A 20,532-nucleotide genomic window follows, 5' to 3' on the forward strand; every position below is an offset into this window, starting at 1 on the left:
AGGTGGGGAACACCCACGGGCAGGGATTCGGAGCCTGCTTTAGCTCCCACCCACAATGTCTGGGGAGGGCTCGGTGGGAAAGGCGGGAGCTCACAATATAATCCAGCCCAAGTCTTAGGGCAGAGCCAGGCTCCCAGGGGCAAGGAAGCAGTGCATGGCCTTGGAGAAAACCGCCCAGGCTTTGCCTGAACTCCAGCTTCTCTTGGAGACAAAGGCCCACGTTGGTTTTTCCTGAGGCAATCGGGTTGAAGTGACCTGCCCAGGGTTACACAGATGGTAGTGTCTGAGATTTGAACTCGGGTCCTCCTGACTTCAGGGCCAGTGCTCTAGCCACTGTGCCACCCAGCTGCCCTCAGGCCCATGTTTCCACTGCAGTGCTCTCCCAGATTCATCTCCTCCATCACCTGTAGGTGCCAAGGGCTTGCACAAGGGACCCCTTTCCAACCCATCTCATCCTCACTCCCCATCTTTCCTTGTCTGGCGGCTGCTTCCCTGCTGCCTACAAACAGGTCTCATTTTTCCCCTCCTCAAACAGCCCCTGATCGATGCCCACCAGCGTGCGTCTCCACTCCTCCCCCTTGTGTGGCCAAGTGCCACAGGTAGCTTCCCTTCCTTTGACAACTTGGTTTCCAACCTTGTCATTTAAGCGCAGCTGCTCTCGCTGCTGACCGGCTCAATGGCCGTCACCAGTGCTTTTTCTCCACCTCCCCTTGCTGAGCCCTCGGCCTTCCGTGGCTCTGAGGACCCTCCAACACTCCCACCTCTCAGGGTCTTCATGACATGGCTCCCCTGTGACCTAGCTGCTGCTCAGTTACTGGGCCACACCACTGAGGGTGTCCCTCAAGGCTCCTTCAGCTTCCCCCTCCTCTTTTCTATTTGATCTCATTGGCTCCCATGCTTTCAGCGATCCTCTTCGTACAGATGACTCACATCAACATGTCCTGCCCTTTTCTCCCTCCTGAGCTCCAGATTCCAATCTCCCATTGGGGTCCGAATGGATCTAGAACTATGTCCTGTAGAATCCTAAACTCACCATGGCTAAGGCCTTCCTCTCTCCCAAACTCCCCTTCGCTGCTAAGGGCACCATCATTCCCCCAGTCACCCAGGCCTGCCCTACGTCCATCTTTCTCCTTGCAGCCAATCTATTGCCCGGGCCTGCCAATTCCCACATCCCTCGCGGAGGCTCCCTTCTCTCCTCCGCCGTCACTACCATGCTGGTTCTTCAGTGGCCAAAATGGTCTTTGGGAAGTGCAGGTCTGATCCTGTCCCTTCCGGGGTCCAGTCTGAGAGCCTGCGTGGCCTTCAAAGCCACTGCTTACACTCCCAGTGGGATCCCACACACCCTGGGATCCGATGACACGGGACTCTCTCTCACCTTTCTAGATTTGAGGGATTTCTCCTGCCTGGAACTCTCGCTCGTTTGCTTCCCAGCCTCCTCCAATCCCAGCTGAAATCCCAGTCTCTACAGTTGGGGGGTCCCTCCAAGCCAGTGGCCCCCCCCTCTCTTAGTGCCTCTATTACTCTTGAGGCAGCTTGTCTGCCTTGCTAGACTGTGAGCTTCCCGAGAGCACTCGATGCCTCTTTTGTGCGTCCTCAGCATTTAACAAGGGAGAAAGACCTTTGCCATGGGATAAGATCCTCTGCAGAGACTGTCCCCAGTAATCAAGCAAGATGACGGGCTGCTCCTGGGCTCAGAGGAGGCTGTCCTTGCCCTGTCTGGAGCTCCCTCCCTGTGGCAAAAAGGAGGGCCCCTAAGCCAGTCACCTGCAGCAGTGGCAGAAGGGCCCCAGGCCTGGGTGAGACCAGAGGTCTATGTGAGTCCCAGCAAGTGCGGCTCACTCCCTGGGGGAGGCTCCCTCCGAGGAGCTTCCCCAGAATGACTGACTGGACAGGGAGGTGTTGGCCACCGGCCCAGGACCAGAGAGGAAGGTGTACAGAATGCGGCCCTACTGGGTTGGGGGGAGCCCTGCCAGCCCTTCTGGGGCTGATGGGAAGGTAGCTAGTCAGCAATTCCATCTCAGAGGCAGAAGAGATCTACAAACAAGGTCCTGGGGGTTTAGACCTGCAAGCCAGGGAAGGAGAACCAGCCTGGAGGGCAATTAAGCATCCCCAAGGTCAGGGAGGCGGCTCTTCAGGGAGCCGAACCCTGGGAGACAACTGAGGCCCATGGGAGCCGACTTCTTCTCGGTCACAGCATTTTATTGGGAGTGTCCAAAACGAAACTTATCAAGGCAGAACATGAGACAAAGGTGGCAGGGTGAGGGTGGGGTGGGGGGTGAGGGAGATGTGACCATGTCTGGGATCATGCCAGGGCCTCCAGTAGAAGCTGCTGTCATGAGCAGGCCGGTCTCCCCCACCCTGGGACAGCCTCAGTGCCGTTGGGTGGCATCTGGGCCATCTTTCTCTGCCCACAAGGCCTGGCCCTCGGAGTCCCCGTTTGGGGAGCACCAGAGGAGTCCCCCACAGGAGTGCCAAGAGGTGGATCCCCATCTCATTTCTGGGGAAACAGCTTCAGAGGCCGAGGCCTGGCCAGGGCAGCCACAGTCACCACTGGGCCTGCCCCCCGCTCACAAGTGCTTTTCTCCCCAGCCACTGCTGCCGTTGGCAACAAACTCAGGAAAACTCTCCTGAAGGCCTGAAGGGCCAGCGCCTGCTGGGAGTACGGCAGGCCGGGCCGGGCCCAAGACCTCACCTGGGGCGAGCTAAAGACTGGTCTGGGGCCCTACGAGGACAGCAGCAGGGCTTGGGTCAATCTGTTTCCATTCCTTCTCTTCTCCCTCCCATGGTGCCCGGCCAAGAGTCAGGGAGGGCCCTCAGAGGCTGGCCTGGTCGCCTTCTGCCCCTGTGGGCTTGGCTGGGGGCTGACTAAGTCCAACCCCCCCGATTAGTGGGAGCCTGAAGGTCAGCAGAGGGTTCACCCAGCGCAGGAGCCCAGGGGTCACCAGGTGCAGGGGCCCCCTGGAGGGTGGCCCAGGGTGGTCAGCTCCAGGGAGGACTCCCCTCCTAGTGGTCAGTAGTCTGGGGAGCACAGCCCTTTTCTCAGAGGAGGCGAGTCCACAGTGTGAAGCAGGCGGTGTTAATGACAGACTCCAGGTGGTGGTAGGTGGAGACCAGCTGGGCGGGGGGGCTCTCGCTGTTCTGGGGCTGAACAGGGAACGGCTCTCGGAAAACCACGGTGAGTGACTGGGGAGACCAGAGTGCGGGTGAAACACAGCAGTGCCTGGGAGCCCGCCCCTCCCTCCGGGCCCCAACTACTCACTGTCTTTCCTGAGTGAGAATCCAGGAACACCAACACAAAACAGTCGGTGAATTTCTGGTTTAGCACCACCTGGGTGGAGGGAGGGCAAAGGTCACACTGGGCACCCCTCCCACCCCAGCCAAGCAGGGCTCCGCTCTCTGGCAGGAGAGCGTGGCCAGGAGCAGGCTCTACTATTCCCTGCGACCTTTCCTTGGATCCCCAGCTCCCCAGCCCTTCTCCTCTGGCCTCAGAACCCCTGTGTTCTTCCACTTTCTCCAGCTCCATTCCCTCTCCCCCAACTGCCAGTGTTCCCCAGGGCTCCTCCCTTGGTCCTCAGGGACCACTGTGTGGACATCCCCAGACTAGCTCCCTGACAGGTGTCCTGGGGATGGCTACAACCCTCCTTGGCAGGACCCTGGGCACCCACTGCCCTCCTTCAAATATGGAACAAGACCCGTGGGCACATTCCTCGCTCTGATCCCCGTGTCTCATCAGCTGTTATGCTGGTGACTCAGCCCCTGAGCTTGTGTTCCACTAGGACCGCTAAATCATTTCCTTCCAGCCCCATCTTCCTCATCTGGCAAGTTTGGGTCCCCACTGAGCACCGTGTGACCGGATCTGATCGCTTCTTGCCTTCTCTCTTAAAGCAGCACAGCAGCCTAGGGGCTGGGGTCTCTCCTCGAAGGCCCAGCAGGCCCTGCCCAGCCTCCCACTCCCTCGCCCACTCTCACTGCTCCTCTTCCTCTTGGTTGTGGTGATGACCTCCTCCAGGGTCCTAGTGGCCTTTTCTCTGTAATCCACTCCCCACTTCGCTCTGCCCATGTCTCTCCTTCAAGCATCTGCACTGGCTCCCTATTGCCCCAGGAGTAAGCTTCGCACTTCAAGCCCTCCCCATCTGTCTCCATGTCCATGTCACTTCCCCCCCCAGTCTCTGCCTGACCTCCCAGCTGTTCCCGGGAGTAAGATCTGCCCCCGAGGCTCCTCCTCGCCCCCTCTCAGAAGCCCTAGCTTCAGGAACCTCTCCCTGGGCCGAGCGCCATGCTCTATCTCCCCAGAGGAACCGGACCTGCCGCCAGGGCCAGGTCTGGGTCCAGGCTGCTGTGCCCAGAAGTCCAACTCTGCCTCTCGCCTGTGCTGGGCCCATGATGTCCCGGCTGAGGCCGATGAGATGCTGAGCCTGCCTTGGGTGGAGGTGCCAGGAGAGCCGCTTCCCCTGGGGGTCCCCGGCCACTCCCACCAGCCCCAGCCCAGACTGCACAGAACATGGCAGCTTATCGGCCCCGGGGACTGTGAGGGATCCCAAGGAGGGGCTCGGCCTTCGGGGGCTCCTCACCAAGTACTGCGTCCCCGAGTCTGGGCTCTGGAAGTGGCGGCAGCTCTGGGGGAAGCGGCTCAGAAGGACCTTGACGAGGCTCTGATACCAGGAGACCGTCATGGACAAGAAGCAGTCCTAGGAAAGGCCACCAGCTCAGGCCATGTTGGGTCGGCCGCCGCCCCAGGCCCCCCCGCGCCCACCCCGCCCGGGCCTCACCAGCTGGGGGTCGATGTCGCCAATGGACTTGGCGTGCACGGCGCCCAGCAGCTCCTCCAGCTCCGCCAGGGCCAGCCGGCCACCCAGCCGCAGCCGGTCAGCCCCCGGGGGCTCTAGCAGGAAGAGGCGCTTCCAGAGCGTGTCTCGGCGGCAGTGACTGCCGGCCTGCTGCACCAGCTGGGCCAGCAGCGTCCGGGCCACGGCCACCTCCGCAGCCAGAGGTGGGAACAAGGGGGCTGCTGACCCAGGCTCCAGGGTGACATTAGACCCCCGGGGTCCTCCCCCCACCTCGCTGGGGCCACCCCTTGACCCGCTGGGACCTTCTGGCTCGGGTGTGAGACGAGGCGACTTCCGGAAGCGGCGCATGTCGGCCGTGAGCCGGGGAAAGAGCTCCCGCTGGCTGGTGAGCACCACAAAGAACTGAAGGCTGGAGGCACGGACACAAAGGGCAGTGAGGTCCGGCCCAGGCCCCTGCCCCATAGGCCGGCCCCCTGGCCTCTGGCCCCAAGCCCCGGCTTACCGGAGCACGTGCCTCTCGGCCTCCCCCTGTTCCTCGAAAGGGGCAGCGCAGTGACAGACCAGCAGGGACACATCGAAGTCGTCCTGGTGGCGGAGGCCCTCCGAGTCCTGGTACACACCTGGGCTACAAAGATGGCTCCACGCTAGGCTCTCGCCTTCCCTGGTCAGGGGGAGGGAGGGGGGCCCAGCGTGACATCTCCAGGGGGCCCGGGCACTGCCCTCATGGGGGCAAGCCTCAGGGAGCGACCCGGGGCTTCAGGGGCCGGGCAGCCTCACCTGTTCCACACAGACACCAGGGCGTACTCGTTGTGCTCAGGGCCCCCCCCGGGGCGGGCCATGCGCAGCGGCTTCAAGTGGTAGGTGCTGGCGTGGTCGGCCACGTAGTTGTAGAGCTGGTGGGCGGCGATGAGCTGCGTGGGGAGCTCCATGGTCCCTGCGGAGCAGAGGGACCCAGGGGAGTGGGTGGCCATGGTCTGGGCCCCCACAGGGCGTGGCTCGAGCCCGGCCCCCCCTTACCCTGGTAGATGTGATTGCGGCCAAAGTTGGGGCCGTCGGGGTGGTGCGTGAGGAAGCAGCGCAGGAAGCTGGTGAGGTGGTAGCCCTGGCGCAGGGCCAGGTGGGAGCCCAGCACGTGCTGGTGCGCCAGCCGCAGGTGGAAGTCGTAACTGAAGGAGTGCACGTGCATCAGATCCCGGACCTTGTCACACTCCTCAGTGAAAAGCATGGAGAGCTGCAGGGAGACGGGGCGACGGTGAGCCTGCTGCCCTAGCTGTAAAGGGAGGGGCAGGGACGGCTCCCGGCTGGGCTTCTGTGGGAGGAGGGGGAAGAGTGCAGGCAAGGACGGGTAGGGGAGGCAGGAGAAGCTCATGGCAAGGGGTGGGAGAAGGAAACACAAAGGTGAGGGGGAGGTCTGACACACTGAGTGCTGCCCCTGCCCCAGACAATGACCGTATCCCCTGTCTGGGCCAGAAAACCTTGTCCCCCTCCGGGGTCTGGGGGGGGGCGGGAAGGAGGATGATGAGAGGGAACCCACCCTTGGACAGGGATTTGGAGAGTCGGAGGTTATCAGGCTGGGGAGGGAGAGGAGTCAGGGGCTGAGGAGCCAGCAGCCGCTCACACCCACAACTGACCCCAGGAGAGGCCCCTGGGAAAGGTCAGAGGGAGAAGAGCAGGTGCTCAGGGACACGGGGCCTCCAGGCCTGGGCAGCTCCGAGGCACGTCTCCCTCCCGACAGTCAGAAGAGACAGTAGCCACCCTGGGATGTGACCGGCCGGCTAAGAAAGTGGTCTGAGAATGGCCGCTGGCCTCCGGTCCCGAGTGCAGGGATAGCTGGGGCCAGCCGGGGCCGGAACAAAGGCCGGGCTCCCGCCTGGCTTCTTGCCTCAGGATCTAAGGCATGTTCTCCGCAGGGCAGCACCCAGGAAGGGCTTTTCTAGCTGTGGGAGCGTCTCCCTCATCCCTGGCCCTCATTCCGCCTTTGGAGGGTTACGGCTGAGCCAGGGAAGGGGGTCCGCTTGCTCTCCTCGGCCACGCCCTGGTTCCAGGACCTGGCAGGAATCAGAACTTCTCCCTCAGCCCGCCCACGCCTTCCATTGTACCTGGGAATTGACGGCCTGGCCCATGGGGATCCGCGAACACTCCAACGCGTACTGCTTCACACAGAAGTAGCAGCCCTGGGGGAGCCGAGGAGACAGGGGTGGAGGACTAGGATTACCACCCCTCCATGTCCTTCCCCAGTTTTCCAGTCTCGCTGCTTTCCAGGGCATATAACTCCTCTCATCTTCACCCTTCCCCTCCCCCCTCCAATCAGTCCAACTCTGAGGGGCTGTTTCTCCCCATCTGTCCCCTCCCCCCACTCACACAGCCGCGACCTTACTTCGGACCCCATCACCTCCTGTCTGACTTATCCCAGCCACACCCCCTATTTGTAGCTGTCAGTAATTTTCCAAGGCCCGGGTGGTGTGCCCAGGGGGTTCCCCTGTGGCACAAACTCTGGCCCAGCCAAAGGGGCTACTTCTGCTCCTGCAAACCAGTGGGGGGGGGGAGGGGTCCCACAAGGCTGGCCCCTGGGCACTCTCTCTGGTGTGCCCCTGACACAATGACTGGGACTCTGCACGGCCACGGCCACATACAGCCTCCACCCCGCTCCTGCCATCACCCACACTGCTGCCTCCTGAACACAGTGTCTGTCACTTAGTACAGAACATGGAGGCCACGAAGCTTTTGGGGCCCAGCTCCCTGCCATGCTAGCGACCTGGTGGTAGAGAAGAGGGCCGGGACTGTGCTTGCCTTATCCCTAATGCCAGCCTGTCCTGCACTGACAAAGGTGCCTATGGTGGAACAATTCTTTCTGTTCCCCTTTGGCTGAGGCACTTGGGGTGAGGTGACTTGCCCAGGGTCACACCGCTATAAGTATTAGGTGTCTGAGGCCGGGCTTGAACTCTGGTTCTCATCCACCATGCCATCGAGCTGCCCCTGAATACTTCTTCAGAGCAGAACTCTGGGCCCAGAGACACACGAGAAGTCATCCTGCTCTGAGCATCAGTAACGGCCACGCTCTTGGTCGGTGGAAGCTCTTTGGCTTTCCCGGGACCTCCAAGGCCTTGGCCCTTCAGCTCTTTCCCAGCCATCACTCCTGCTCCAGATAGTGAGAGTGAGTGATCACGGGGGACCTCAAGGTTTGCAAAGTGCTTTGCACAGGTGACCTCAATCAATCCTCAACCAGTTTGGGGAGATTGGGACTATTATCTCTATTTTACAGGTGAGGAAACAGAGGCAGAGTCTGAAGGGACTTGTCCAGGGTCACGCAGCTAGGAAGAATTTGAGGCAGGATCTAAAGTCAAGTCTTCCTGCTTCTAAGTCAGAGGCTCTATCCACCATGCCCTCTGGCTGCCCCAAGTGTGTTTCCACACAGAGAAAGGGTTATTTTTACCTCATTCTCTCCCCTGGCCTGTAGAAGGACCTTACAAACAGGCGTCTTGTCCCATGCAGCTGACTGTGGGCACCTCCTCCTCTCAGAAGCCTGCCCTGACTGCTGCCTGCCTCTCGATCCGTGGCCCCCTCTCAGACCCTGCGTCACTGCTCACTACCATCCGTAATTCCCTCCTCTTTCCTAGGCCTGTGCTAAGTGCTTGGGGCACAAGGACGGAGGGAAGAGAGCCTGGTGCCCATTTTCTTATATATAGCTGGGGGCTCACCTTAGAGGAAAGCCTCAGTCTTCTGTTTGAAGACCGGGACAAAGTCTGGCCCCCTGCTTGGTCCTAAGTAGACTGGGCCCAACACTCACCTGGAAAGCCAGTTCCATGAGCACAATGCCCCCGGGCAGAGCCCGCTGCAGGTGGTAGGTGGTAAGAGGTGAGCTGGCACTCTGAGGGAGGAAGAGCAAAAAGTGACACTCCAGGCTGGACCGCCCAAGTTATGTGGGGGTGGGGCAGGATGGGGGACACACTCACCTTTGGACTCCCATCCGTCTTGGTCTTGGGACAGGAGAAAGAGCCTCGCCCCTCGGTGCCCAGGACGGCCATGGCCCGGAGCCGGCTGGTGCTGGAAAGGAGCAGGGGGTAAGAGTGGCAGAGGTCGGGGAGGTACGTTAGACACCTGCTAATCTCATCGATGGACGGTGGGAATTTCAGAGCAGAGGGACAAGAGGCGAAGGAAGGTAGTACATAGGAGTCAGGCCATGTGCCTGGGAAGGGGCCTGCCCTCTTAATAGGGACTGCAGCTTTCAGGTCTGGGGGAAGGGTGGCTGCCTCTGGGCCTCTGAAACAGCAGGGCTGGTGAGGAGACTCTCGAGCAACTGAGTCCTCTCTACTCACTTTTTTTTTTTTTTAATTTATTTTTAAATTCATTTTTCCAAATTATCCCCTCCCTCCCTCCACTCCCTCCCCCCAATGGCAGGTAATCCCATACATTTTACATGTGTTACAATATAACCTAGATACAATATATGTGTGTAAATACCATTTTCTTGTTGCAAATTAATTATTAGCTTCCGAAGGTATAAGTAACCTGGGTAGATAGACAGTAGTGCTAACAATTTCCATTCACTTCCCAGTGTTCCTTCTCTGGGTGTAGTTGTTTCTGTCCATCATTGATCAACTGGAAGTGAGTTGGATCTTCTTTATGATGAAGATTTCCTCTACTCACTTGACGAGATCATAGGATTTCAGGTGGAAGTCCTGGCCCTTTTGGGCACGGAGTGGCCACATCCCTATCCCTGTGACTGATGTCCTGACCTCATCTCTATGCAAGCAGGAAAGGATGGCAACCGCCAAGAGTTGGCGAACAAGTGTTAGGAAGGGTCTAGACTTGGTCAAGATAACTAAGCTAGCAGAATAGAGGAAAGGCAGAACATTTCCCTAACTTTGGGCAAAGCTCTTATAAAGTTTCTCATGTGTCTTCTTGTGGAAAAGATGGTGAGAAATGAACTGGAAGATGATACAATTAGCTACATTGGGAACTGCTTGGATGGTCCAATGACTTGGATAAAGGCCCAGAGGAGAAGGTCTTTAAATGTGCCTCTGACAATGGTAGGAAGAAGAGTTAACATGAGGTATGACAAGAGTTCTATACAAAGAGAACATGGCAGGATGTGGGAAGAATTTATAACCAAACGAGAGAGATTATTATGAGACATAAAATGGTTAATTTTTAATATATTAAATTTTAAAAGTTTTGCACAAACAAAACCAAAGCAGCCAAAATTATAAGGAAAGCAGAAATCTGAGAAACAATTTTTACAGCAAGTATCTCTGATGGAGGCCTCATTTCTCAAATACATTGAGAACCAAGTCAAATTTCTAAGAATATAGGTCATTCCCCAACTGATAAAAAGTCAAAGGATATGAATGGGCAGTTTCCAGATTAAGAAATCAAAGCTATCTATAGTCATGTGAAAAATATCCTAAATCACTACGATTAGAGAAGTACAAATTAGAACAACTCATCCCTATCAGCTTGGCTAATATGATACAATGGGAAAATGACAAATGTTGGAGGGGATGTAGGGAAATTGGGACACTTATGTACTGCTGATGGAATTGGGAACCGAACCAACCATTCTGGAGGGCGATTTGGAACCTCTGCCTAAAAGGCCACAAAAATGTGCATAACCTTTGACCCAGGAATACCACTACTAGGTATATAGACCAAAAAGATTTTTCTTTTTAAAAAAGGGAAGGGACCTATTTGTACAAAAATATTTACAGCAGCTCTTTTTGTGACAAAGATTGGAAATTGAAGGGACGTCCATTAATAGGGGAATGGCTGGACAGGCTATGGTATACCATTATAATGGAATCCTATTGTAGCGACGAGGAAGATTTCAGAAAAACATGGGGAAAAAAAGGGAGAAAAACCTTGAAAGACTCACATGAACTGATGCAAAGTGAAATGAGCAGAACCAGAGAACACTGTAGACAGTAACAGCAATGTTGTATAAGGGTCAATTGTGAATGACTTAACTATTCTCAGCAATACAATGATCCAAGACAATTCCAAAAGACTCATGATGAAAAATGCTATCCACCTGCAAAGAAAGAACTTTAGGACTCTCAATGCAGATTGAGGTATCCCATTTTTTACTTTTTTAAAAGAAAGTTTAAAAAAGGACTCAGAGTTCATCAGTTGTTCCTCTAAAGGTCGACAGCGTCTGTCATCATGGGTTCTTTGGAATTGTCTTGGATCCTTGTCTTAAGAGTAGCAAAGTCTTTCACAATTAATCATTACACAATCTTGCTGTTAATTTGTACAATGTTCTCCTGGTTCTGTTCATTTCACTTTGCACCAGTTCATCTAAGTCTTTCCAGGCTGTTCTGAACCTTTTCTTCTCATTATTTCTTATGGCACAATACTATTCTGTCGTGATCATATACCCCAGTCATTATTCAAATGATGGGCAGTCCCTCGATTTCCAATCTATACCACCATACATGGAGCTGTTATGAATATTTCCTTTCAGTGATCTCTTTGGGATATAGATCTAATAGAGGTATTACTAGATCAAAAGTTATGCACCAAAAAATGTAAGTCCTTTGGGCATAGTTCTAAATTGTTTGCCAAAATGGCTGGACTCTATTTTTTTGTGTTTGTGGAGGGTTTTTTTGGTCTGCTTTTTTTTTCACAACATGACTAATATGGAAATGTTTTGCATGATTGTACACATAACCTGTATCAAATTCTGATCATCTCCAAGAGGGAAGAAGGAAGGAGAAGAAAGAAGAGGAGGGAGGGAGAGAATTTGGAACTCAAAATTTTAAAAATGTTAAAAATTGTTTTTATGTGTAATTGGAAAAAAATTTAAATATTGTTTTCTAAAAAAGAACATAAAAGCCAAGACATTAAACTGAATCTGAAACGAAAGAAATATCTTGCACTTGGATTCAAATAATCAACTTCCTAAGTATAAGATGATGAAGATATGCCAGAGTGTAATGTCTGAAAAGTTTGATGGGGCAGCTAGGTGGTGCAGTGGGTAGAGCACCAGACCTGAAGTCAAGAGGATCTGAGTTCAAATCTGGTCTCAGACACTTAATATTTCCTGGCTGTGTGACCCTGAGCAAATCACTTAAACCCAATTGCCTCAGCAAAACAAAAACAAAACAAAACAAAAAGAATCCAAGAATGTGGGTGGATTCCCACCTGATGACTTGCCTGGGCAGTGGTGTTTGAAAACTAAAAATAAGCCAACTGGTTTGTTTGTTCAAATAAATCATTGAAAAATATGGTTAAATATATATTTAAAATATTTAACATGTATTGGACTACCTGCCATCTAGGGGAGGGGGTGGGGGGGAAGGAGGGGAAAATTTGAAACAGAAAGTTTTGCAAGGGTCAATGTTGAAAAATAACCCATGCATGTGTTTTGTAAATAAAAAACTAATAAAAAAAGAAAAAGAAAAATATGGTTAAAAAAATAGAGAAATTTATTTTTATCCCCAAATAAATCAATGCTGTCTGGCTCTTGCTCCAGGGTTGAGCCATGAGCTGGACCCAGAACTAGAAAAAAAGATGCAGCACAAGCTTTCCCAAAAGGCCTGTGAGCCAAAAAAAAACCCAACCATGGAGACAGGGAATAAACAGTGGGTTTGAATCCCAGCTCTACTACCACCTCCCTGTGATCTGAGGGAATGTCATGTCCCTTTTTGGATCTGTTTCCTCCTCTATCAAACAAATGAGTTGGGCTAGAGGAGCCCAGGAGAACCAGATCTAGTACAGAGTTTTCCTTCCTTGGTGTGCTTTGTCCCAGCAGCAGTGGGCTTCAGATGCTAGCCTGAACCAAGCAAAGGGGCAAGAACTGCTGAGTGGGGCACAGAGAGGTCCCAGAGCCACGGGAAGAAAGCCTTTTAGGAGGGACTAAGTGGGCATGAATGGGGGGAGGCTAATAAAAAGGAGTACAGAAGTAGAAGGGGAGGGATAGCTAGGTGGCATAGTGGATAGAGCACCAGCCTTGAATTCAGGAGGACCCGAGTTCAAATCCGATCTCAGATACTTAACACTTCCTAGCTGTGTGACCCTGGGCAAGTCACTTAACCCCAGCCTCAAAAAAAAGAAGTAGAAGGGGAAAGGGATAAGAAAGGGGAGAAGGGTTGAAAAAAAGTGAAATGAAATGGGAGTCCCAGGCAGAGCTCAGGGACTGGGGGAGCCCAAGGCCTTCTTCTCAGTGAGAAGGCCCAGAGTCTCAAGAAGAGCCCATGGTGACTTTCTCTCTCGGCACTGAAGGTCTTAAGGCCTGGCCCTTAAGAACCAGACATAGATGGGACACAGAATGGGCAGGGCAGGAGGCCAAGGGGAAAACAAACCATGAATGGAGACAGCAGCTTCCTGTGATTGGGAGCAAAGAGCTGGGTCCCAAGATGGTCTGAGACCAGGGAGCTAGGAAGCCAGCAGACATGGTGAGAAGGTGGAGCACCACCTCACACTGGGGGACCGGGTGAACAATTAACATTCACAGAGTCCCTCAAACTTGAATTGTGCTGTGGACATTGACTTATATAAGACTTAGGATGGAGGAAGGTTTGCCCAGCTAAGCGAGAGCCTACCTGGGCCGGGGGGGGAGGGGGGAAGGGGGGAAATCTCACCTGCGCGTCGGTGAGGGGGGCCGCAGCTGCACCAGAATAAAGCCTGTGCTCTGTAGGTACTGGACATACTGCAGCAGGAAGGTTGAGCTCAGCTCCCAGAGCCACGGCTCCTCTCGGGCCCCAGGGGTGGGCGGTTCCCCAGCCTCCTGGCAGCAGGGACCCCCTGACTCATTAGAGCGATGGCGGCGCTGTGGGGAGGAAGGAGGTCACAGCTTCTGAGAGGCCCCAAGGACATCCTGTGCACTTCCTACACTGAGGCCCATCTCAGGACTCCCTCCTCAGGTACATGGGGAAGGGGGCAGGAATCACCTTTCCCTCGGTGGATGCCGTGGGCTCAGGGGGTCCGTGCTGCCAGGAGGCTGGGTCGAAGAGCAGAGCGGTGGCACAGTAGTGGACCAGGCGTGAGGACTGCTTCAGGGTTTCCAGCTCCCCAGCCTAGGGAGGAGTATAAAGGTCACTTGAGGCTTCCCATGAGGAGCTAGCCTTAGGGAGAGGGTGACTGTTGGGAAAATACCTAAGAGAGAATTTTTGTGGAAAGAGGCAGGCAGCTGTCCTATCCCATTATGGGCTGGACAATCCCCGCAATGTCCACACAAGGCCTGCCTCCCTTTTCGGGAAGCTTGTGGGTTTGCTCAGGGCACAAGGAAACAGAAAAGGCCTGGAGCCAGTATTCTGTTCAGTTAGGGGCTCAGGAGAAAGAAAAATACTGGGAGAAAACATCAGAAAAAAGGGCAGCAGGGGAATCATCTTTGACATCCATAGTACAGGGGAGCCATGAGATGAAGGCAAGGGATATTTGTCCCCAGAAGTACATGGAAGAAAGTAGAAAATAAGGAAGAAGAGGAGCTGTGTCTAGAGCCCACAAGAGAGAAGAAAGAGGGACTCAGAGACATCTTGGGTTTTACAAATGGGCAGAGCCCTTGGGTCTCTCACAGATGGGACCTCACCCCCACGCCCTGAGATGCTCACACTGATAGGCAGGTTGGATTGGGCCGACCTCTGCTGCCAGGTCACAAAGAGATTCTCCATTTTCATCTGACGCTCCAGCTCTGAGGGAAGAAGGAGAATTATCTGCTGCTTCTTTCATAAAAAAAAAATCACTAGATCTTGGAGGTGACAGGTGCCTCAGGGGCCGAGTGTTCCAACTTCTCCCTACCAGCGGCCGTGGGGAGCCCTCAATACCCAAAGGGGGCCCAATTCATCCTGGACATCAGCCACTCTTCAGCTTACAGGTACTACTGCCCCCTGAGACCACACAGAACAAGGCGGACACCTCTTCCATCTAATCTCCATATAGTTGTCACACAGGCCTAAGTAACCACGTGACTGACCCTGCTCAAGAAGCCTCAGTGAAATTAGAAACAGTAAACCAGCAAGGGGACTCTGCGCAGCTAAATAAAATGATAACAAAACTCATTTAGGTGATCAAAAGGTCTAAGGTCTCAAAGGAAATAGTGAAAAAAGCAGGACTAAAGGAAGAACCTCACTTCAAGAACTGACTTTAAATTATAAACAATACTCATTTTGTTTGCTAGTCCTGCACTGTCCCCACACCCCATCACCAATGGAAAAGCAGATCAGTGACACATATTGGCTAAACGAGAGTCACGGATGAAGCCGAAAATATAAAGTACTTGGAGAATGACTTCTTTGACATCAACAGCTGGCTGTTCAGTCAAGAAAGCAGGAAAGCAATCTGGCAGAAAATGGGCTGAGAACAACATCTTACAGCATACACTCTGACGAGTTCATGATGTAGATGACCTTTGAATGTTTTTAACAACTAGACAATAATAAGAAGAGGTGCCTTTCACAACCATAACAAACACGGAATAGATAAAATGAATCATTGATGACAGGAAGTTACTTAATATTTATCTCATGCGTATTTATTTATCTATACGCTGGGCATTTTCCAACCAGTAGAATATAAGCTATTGGATGGCAGGGACTATCGTATTCATCATTATGTATCCAGAGTCTAGCAAAGGGCCTTTTCGAGCAGATGCAAAACCATACTTCTGACTCCTTTCTGACAGACCTTTGCTGGCAAGGCGAAGCTTTTCGGGGCACCGTTCACATTTGCCACATCTTTCCTTCCGTAGCTGCAATTGCCGTCTGCAGCAATCTTTGAGCCCAAGAATATAAAATCTGACTGCTTCCATCTCTTCTCTCTGTCTGTGCCAGTAAGTCAGGGGACCAGTTGCCAAAATCTTAGGTGGGTTTTTTTTTTTTTTTAATGTTAAGCTTCATGCCAGCTTTTCACTCTTTTCATCCTCACCAAGATGCTTCTTTCTTCTTCTTCATTTTCTGCCATCACAGTGATATCATCTGCATCTCTGAGATGGCTGTTATTTTTTCTGGCAACTTTACACCAGCTTTTGAGTCATCTGGCCTGGCACTTTTCATAACATACTCTGCACACAAGATAAATAAATATATACAGCCTTGTCGAGCTTCTTTCCCAATCCTTAAACCCATTAACAGTTCTGTGTTCAGTTCTAAGTGTCATTTCTTGGCCCGCACACAGGTTCTGTAGGAGACTAGTCAGGTGATCTGGAACTCCCATCTTGCCACATTTGGCGGTGATCCACACCGTTGGTGATTTTAGTGTAGCCAACGATGCAGAAGTGGATGGCTGTTTTTTTGCGTTTTTCTGCTGCTCCCTTGCTTTCTCTGTAACCCAGTGAATGCTGGCAATTTGGTCTCGAGTTTTTCTGCCTCTGTAATACTTGGTTCACAAACTGCTGAAGCCCAGCTTGCAGAATCTTAATCTTGCAGTGTGCGAAATGAGCCCAGTTGTCCAGTAATTTGGACATGGCACCGCCCTCCTTTCAGATCGGGGTCTTTCCCAAGCCAAGGGCCACTGTTGAGGCTTCCAAATTTGTTGGTGTATCGCGTGCAGCATCGTCTTCCAGGATTTCAAACAGCTCAGCCGGGATTCCACCCCCTCCCCAGGCTCCCCGCTAGCAGCACTTCCCAGGGCTGCTTCCCTGGCTCTGAATCAGTAAGTACCTAAGGTGCCTTCTTCCTTGTCTCTGCACCCAGGTTCACAAGCTTGGCAACACTCCTTGCTCCCCTCTCACTCACCCATGCAGTCATCCATGCAGCCAATCTGTGGCCCAGCCTTGTTTTATCTCCAGAGCATCTTTTCCACAGTCACTTCCCTGAGCCCTCTTGCCTCTCAGAGGGGCTACTGCTGTGAAATCCACACTGGCCTCTCTGGCTCAACCATCGACCATTCAAATCTATCTTCCACAAGCTGCCGATGATTTCCCGAGGAGGATTCAATCACGCCACCCCCTAACTTGACAGGCTCAAGTGGTCCCTGTGGGCTCTGAGGGCAAACAGACACGAGCCGGTCCCAGCTAGCTCCCTGGCATTGTCACACGTGAATCTCCTTTGCCCACACTGTGACCGCTCGATTCAGCCTTCTCGCTGTGCTCCTTTCCCACTGCCATGCCTTGGCACTAGTCGTCCCTCCTGCCCAGAATGCCATCTCTCACATCCTTCTGCGGGAGGCCTTTCTTGGGCCTGGCCCCGCTCCACCAGCAGTGTTCCTTCCTCCTCAGCTCTTCCCCTCGCCATTCTCTGGGGAATATTGCTCCCCTTGACCCAGGGCTGGCCACCATGCCAGGCTGGATGCCCACTCTTCAATGCCAACCTCTCAGCAGAGCACACAAGTTTCCCTCCCTGTGTTTCTGGCCCAATCCAGAAACCCTCCTCTTGCTCTCAGACTCCATCTCCCTAGCCAACTGTGTGCTCGTCCCCCCAGCCGCTCCCTTCCCCAGGAAGCGTGGTGAGCTGGCCCTAATGCTCTCCAAGCGGGAGCGCCTTCTCGGTGCCAGGCCCTGAGCTAAGCACTGAAGAGGGAAGAAAGCTTTGTCGCCCCAGGCAGTCCTCTCCAGATTCCTCTGGCTGCACTGTCCGGGCCTCCATCAAGCACCAGAAACAGCCAGGCGGCTCTTCCCCGGCTCTCAGTCCTGGCCCTTGACCCCGACCCCTGGCCTCTGTCCAGCTCCATCACGCCTGTCCTGGCCTCCCCCAGTTCCTTCAAGCCCCAAACATAGCCCCACCTCTTCGTTCTGCAGTCTTGATCTCCAGGAACTGTTGTCCGTGATAAGTAACAGGGTCTGGGGGGCGGGGGGCCGGGCCGGGCCGGGCAGCAGCGATGTCCCTCAAGGCCTCGTCGAAGGGCATGGTTTCAGGGGCCAGGCCCGCCCCTCCCCGAGAGGAGCTGCTCAGTCGTTCCCTGCTTGGGGGGGGGCCGGGGCTCCGGATGAGGGCCTCAGCCTCCAGAGACGGGATCAGGAACGGATTGGGCTCCTGGAAAACGCCGGACTTAGACGCCAGACATCCCCTCCCAGTGTCCTGTCCCCCGCCCCCAGCTGTTCAGTTTGAAAGCAGGGATGGAGGATGTGGAGGAGTCACCTTGTCATCATGCCCAGGGCAGTCTAGGTGGCCATAGTGGTGGAAAAGGCCGAGCTTCTGGCTGAGCAGGCAGTGGACAAGGTGGGCCCGAGCATTCTGCCACTGTAAGAGGCGTCCCAGGGCACGGCTGAGGGCCCCTCCGAGGTCTGGGGCCCAGTTATAGGTGAGCAGCTGCAGCTGGAAGCACAAGTCAGGGGGCACAGGTCAGGGAGCACAGTTTGGGGGAGGCGAAGGTCGAGGGCGGGGCAGAGCTCAGCTTAACCGCCCCTTAGCGGGGTGCTCCTTACCTTGGTGTCTATAACCCGGAGAAGGAAGAGCCGCTGTCGGGGGGCATCCCGGCCAGAGCCTTCAACTCCAGGCTCGAAGCGCTGCATGGCTTTGGGGGCTGGGGATGGAGAATGAGTATTAGAGGCTGAGATGATGCCCTGGCCCGCTGTGAGGTTCTTGTTTGACCCACAGAGGGCATAGTCCTTCTCTACCGGCGCCCATCCCATCCCCCTCTGCCCCTGTCTCTCTGCTGACTCTGCGCCCCCACAATGCTCAGCCTGTTTTCTATGGGCCTGGGCCCCCGTCCCCCCTCCCCACAGACAACCCCGAGCCCTCACCCTGCTGCGTGGGCCTCCGCCACTGGGAGAAGTTCCTTCCCAAAAGCAGCAGATGACGCTCGGCTCCAGGACGGGGTGGGGGGTGCAGCTGAGCGATGGAGCAAGGGGTGAAGATGACAGGGTCTGGCCCCCTAGAGTCATAAGGAAGGGCACAAGCAGCTCTGAGGGTGGCCAAACAACACAACGGGACCCCAGGACCCCCTCTCATTGGGCAGAGATGTGGAGCCCTGGGCCTGAGGTCAGGAAGGCCTGAGCTCAAACCCAGCTTCACACCGTGAGGGGCTTCTCCAGGCATGTCATGTAACTGCTGACTGCCTCGGTTTCCTTACTTGTAAAATGGAGAACTACCCCCCAGGCTGCTGAGAAAACCAAATGAGGTGACACTGGTAAAAAGCACTTAGCCCGAGGCTGGAGAAGAGCGGGCACTTAACAGACAACTGTCAGTTTTCTCCCTTCCTCGTGCCCCCTGCCCCCGGCCCCCACTCACGGCTGCTGCTCAAACATGCGGACGCTGGTATCTCCTGCCAGCGAGGCCACGAGTGAGACGGTCTCAGTAAGAACGGAAGGGAGAAGGAACCGGGAAACCATGTGCGTGGAGCTTCCAGAAACAGAGGGACAGCCTGGAAGGCAGATGGGGAAAGGAAGCGCAAGCACAGGTCAGGGAGAGTGGCCAAGCAGGGGACAGAGCGGCCAGGGTTGGCCCTTCAAGGGGGAGGGGGGAGGGAGACACAGGGTGAGTTGCAGATGACTGCTGGGTCTGGGGGGGGTGGCATCAGAGACCCTGTCCTCACCGAGCTGAGCCATGAACTCCATCCAGCGCAGACCCACTCGTGCGAAGCCCGGATGGAGGATGCCGGCCTCACCTTCCTCCAGCTGCACAGCCCGGCGCCTGGAGAAGAGAAGCAGCCGCCACTGAGCCTCCCAATGGCCGGGCTGCGGGCTTTCCCGGGCCCCGGGGCTCTGCTCAGTCAAGCCTTCACCACACACCCCGAGGACTACACCTGGAGGGGGTTCTCGGGCCTCCATCACCCACCGCACCTCAGAGTCGCGTCTCCTTTTTGCCTTCAATAGCAAACTCTCCTTACTTCTCCCTCTCAAGGGGGGGGGACTGTTCGGGGCCCGTGAAAGGTTACCAAGGAGGCACTCACACGCTCAGGGGAGAAGACCCTCCCTACTGACGGGCGGTGCCCACGGAGTCTAAGCTGTTGTTCGCGGCAGAACATGAAGTCAAAGGCTGCAATCTGAGACTGGGGGGGCCTGTGGGCAGGAAGCTGCCAAGGGAGCCCTGGTGGGAGGGGGGCCCGGCCTAAAGTCGGAGCTGCTCCGTGGCTGGATCCTGCTAGCATCAAGTTGCCAGTCCCAGGCTCTCCAGCTCCTCCACATACCTGTGGCCCTGGGCACCCAGCTCGGGGGCTGCCGTCCGCTCCGGTCCCCCTGGGGGCCGAATACTCTCAGTTTTGTGGCGCCTCCGTCCCCGGGTCTCTTCTGACTTTTCCAGGACGATGTCATCTGTGGTCTTTGGGGAACCAAGGTCCCCACATTCAGCTTTACTCTGAAGAGAGTAACAGCCATGGGTGGTGAGGCAAGAGACGGCAGGAGGAGAGTGAGGAGACCCCTGCCCTGCCTCTTCTTTGCCCATTCCAGAGATGAAGCAAGACTGAGGATGCTGAAGGGACAGGGAAGAGAACGCACCATCCCCCCTCTGCTCCCCGGTCCTTACCAGCATATCCCAGAAGCTGCGCCGGCCCATTTTGCTTGGGGGAGTGACGGGCTCGCCTGGGCTCGGGGCTGGTGGGAAGGGGAGAGGGGAGGTGCCGGCCAGGTCCCCTGGACTCTTGGGCTCCAGTGAAGCACTCCTTGGGCTCCCTGGGGACAGCAGACAGGACAGCCTTCAGGCCTCTGCCCCTCCTCCGGGGTTGAAGCCGGTCCCAGGGAAGGCCCTACCTGGCAGGGTCTCTTCCACACACAGAGGGGCCGGCAGCAGCCGGAGCTCCATGACGGCATCGGCCAAGGCGTGCCGGGTGGCCCCGCGCAACTTCTCTTCCAACTGGAGGCGGCTGATGTTCCCCTTCTCCCATATGTCCAGCCGCAGCTGCAGGTCCCGGCCCTGACCTGGGGCAGAGAAGGTTG

The 20,532-nt window shown here is 55.1% G+C and overlaps 1 protein-coding gene across 5 annotated transcripts in view; it reads right to left on the bottom strand.

Annotated features, from left to right (window-relative positions):
- Positions 1–2,178: 2,178 nt before the first annotated feature.
- The window catches only part of SZT2 (SZT2 subunit of KICSTOR complex), a 66,878-nt gene continuing 48,524 nt past the window's right edge, over positions 2,179–20,532 (bottom strand). For all 5 annotated transcript variants that reach the window (XM_074266182.1, XM_074266181.1, XM_074266179.1 and 2 more), the window contains 22 exons: positions 20,347–20,514; positions 20,123–20,268; positions 19,788–19,954; positions 19,194–19,291; positions 18,890–19,022; positions 18,403–18,533; positions 18,085–18,182; positions 17,798–17,974; positions 17,443–17,692; positions 14,336–14,415; positions 13,676–13,801; positions 13,367–13,554; positions 8,741–8,831; positions 8,575–8,655; positions 6,887–6,961; positions 5,805–6,018; positions 5,565–5,721; positions 5,290–5,412; positions 4,770–5,196; positions 4,572–4,688; positions 3,260–3,328; positions 2,179–3,183 (listed from right to left, as the gene is read on the bottom strand). In XM_074266182.1, coding sequence (XP_074122283.1) covers positions 3,040–3,183; positions 3,260–3,328; positions 4,572–4,688; positions 4,770–5,196; positions 5,290–5,412; positions 5,565–5,721; positions 5,805–6,018; positions 6,887–6,961; positions 8,575–8,655; positions 8,741–8,831; positions 13,367–13,554; positions 13,676–13,801; positions 14,336–14,415; positions 17,443–17,692; positions 17,798–17,974; positions 18,085–18,182; positions 18,403–18,533; positions 18,890–19,022; positions 19,194–19,291; positions 19,788–19,954; positions 20,123–20,268; positions 20,347–20,514 — 3,260 coding nt within the window. In that variant the 3' untranslated portion in view covers positions 2,179–3,039. The remainder of the gene's footprint in view (positions 3,184–3,259; positions 3,329–4,571; positions 4,689–4,769; positions 5,197–5,289; positions 5,413–5,564; positions 5,722–5,804; positions 6,019–6,886; positions 6,962–8,574; positions 8,656–8,740; positions 8,832–13,366; positions 13,555–13,675; positions 13,802–14,335; positions 14,416–17,442; positions 17,693–17,797; positions 17,975–18,084; positions 18,183–18,402; positions 18,534–18,889; positions 19,023–19,193; positions 19,292–19,787; positions 19,955–20,122; positions 20,269–20,346; positions 20,515–20,532) is intronic.

Source organism: Sminthopsis crassicaudata, chromosome 4 (assembly GCF_048593235.1).
Source record: "Sminthopsis crassicaudata isolate SCR6 chromosome 4, ASM4859323v1, whole genome shotgun sequence".
NCBI lineage: Eukaryota > Metazoa > Chordata > Mammalia > Dasyuromorphia > Dasyuridae > Sminthopsis > Sminthopsis crassicaudata.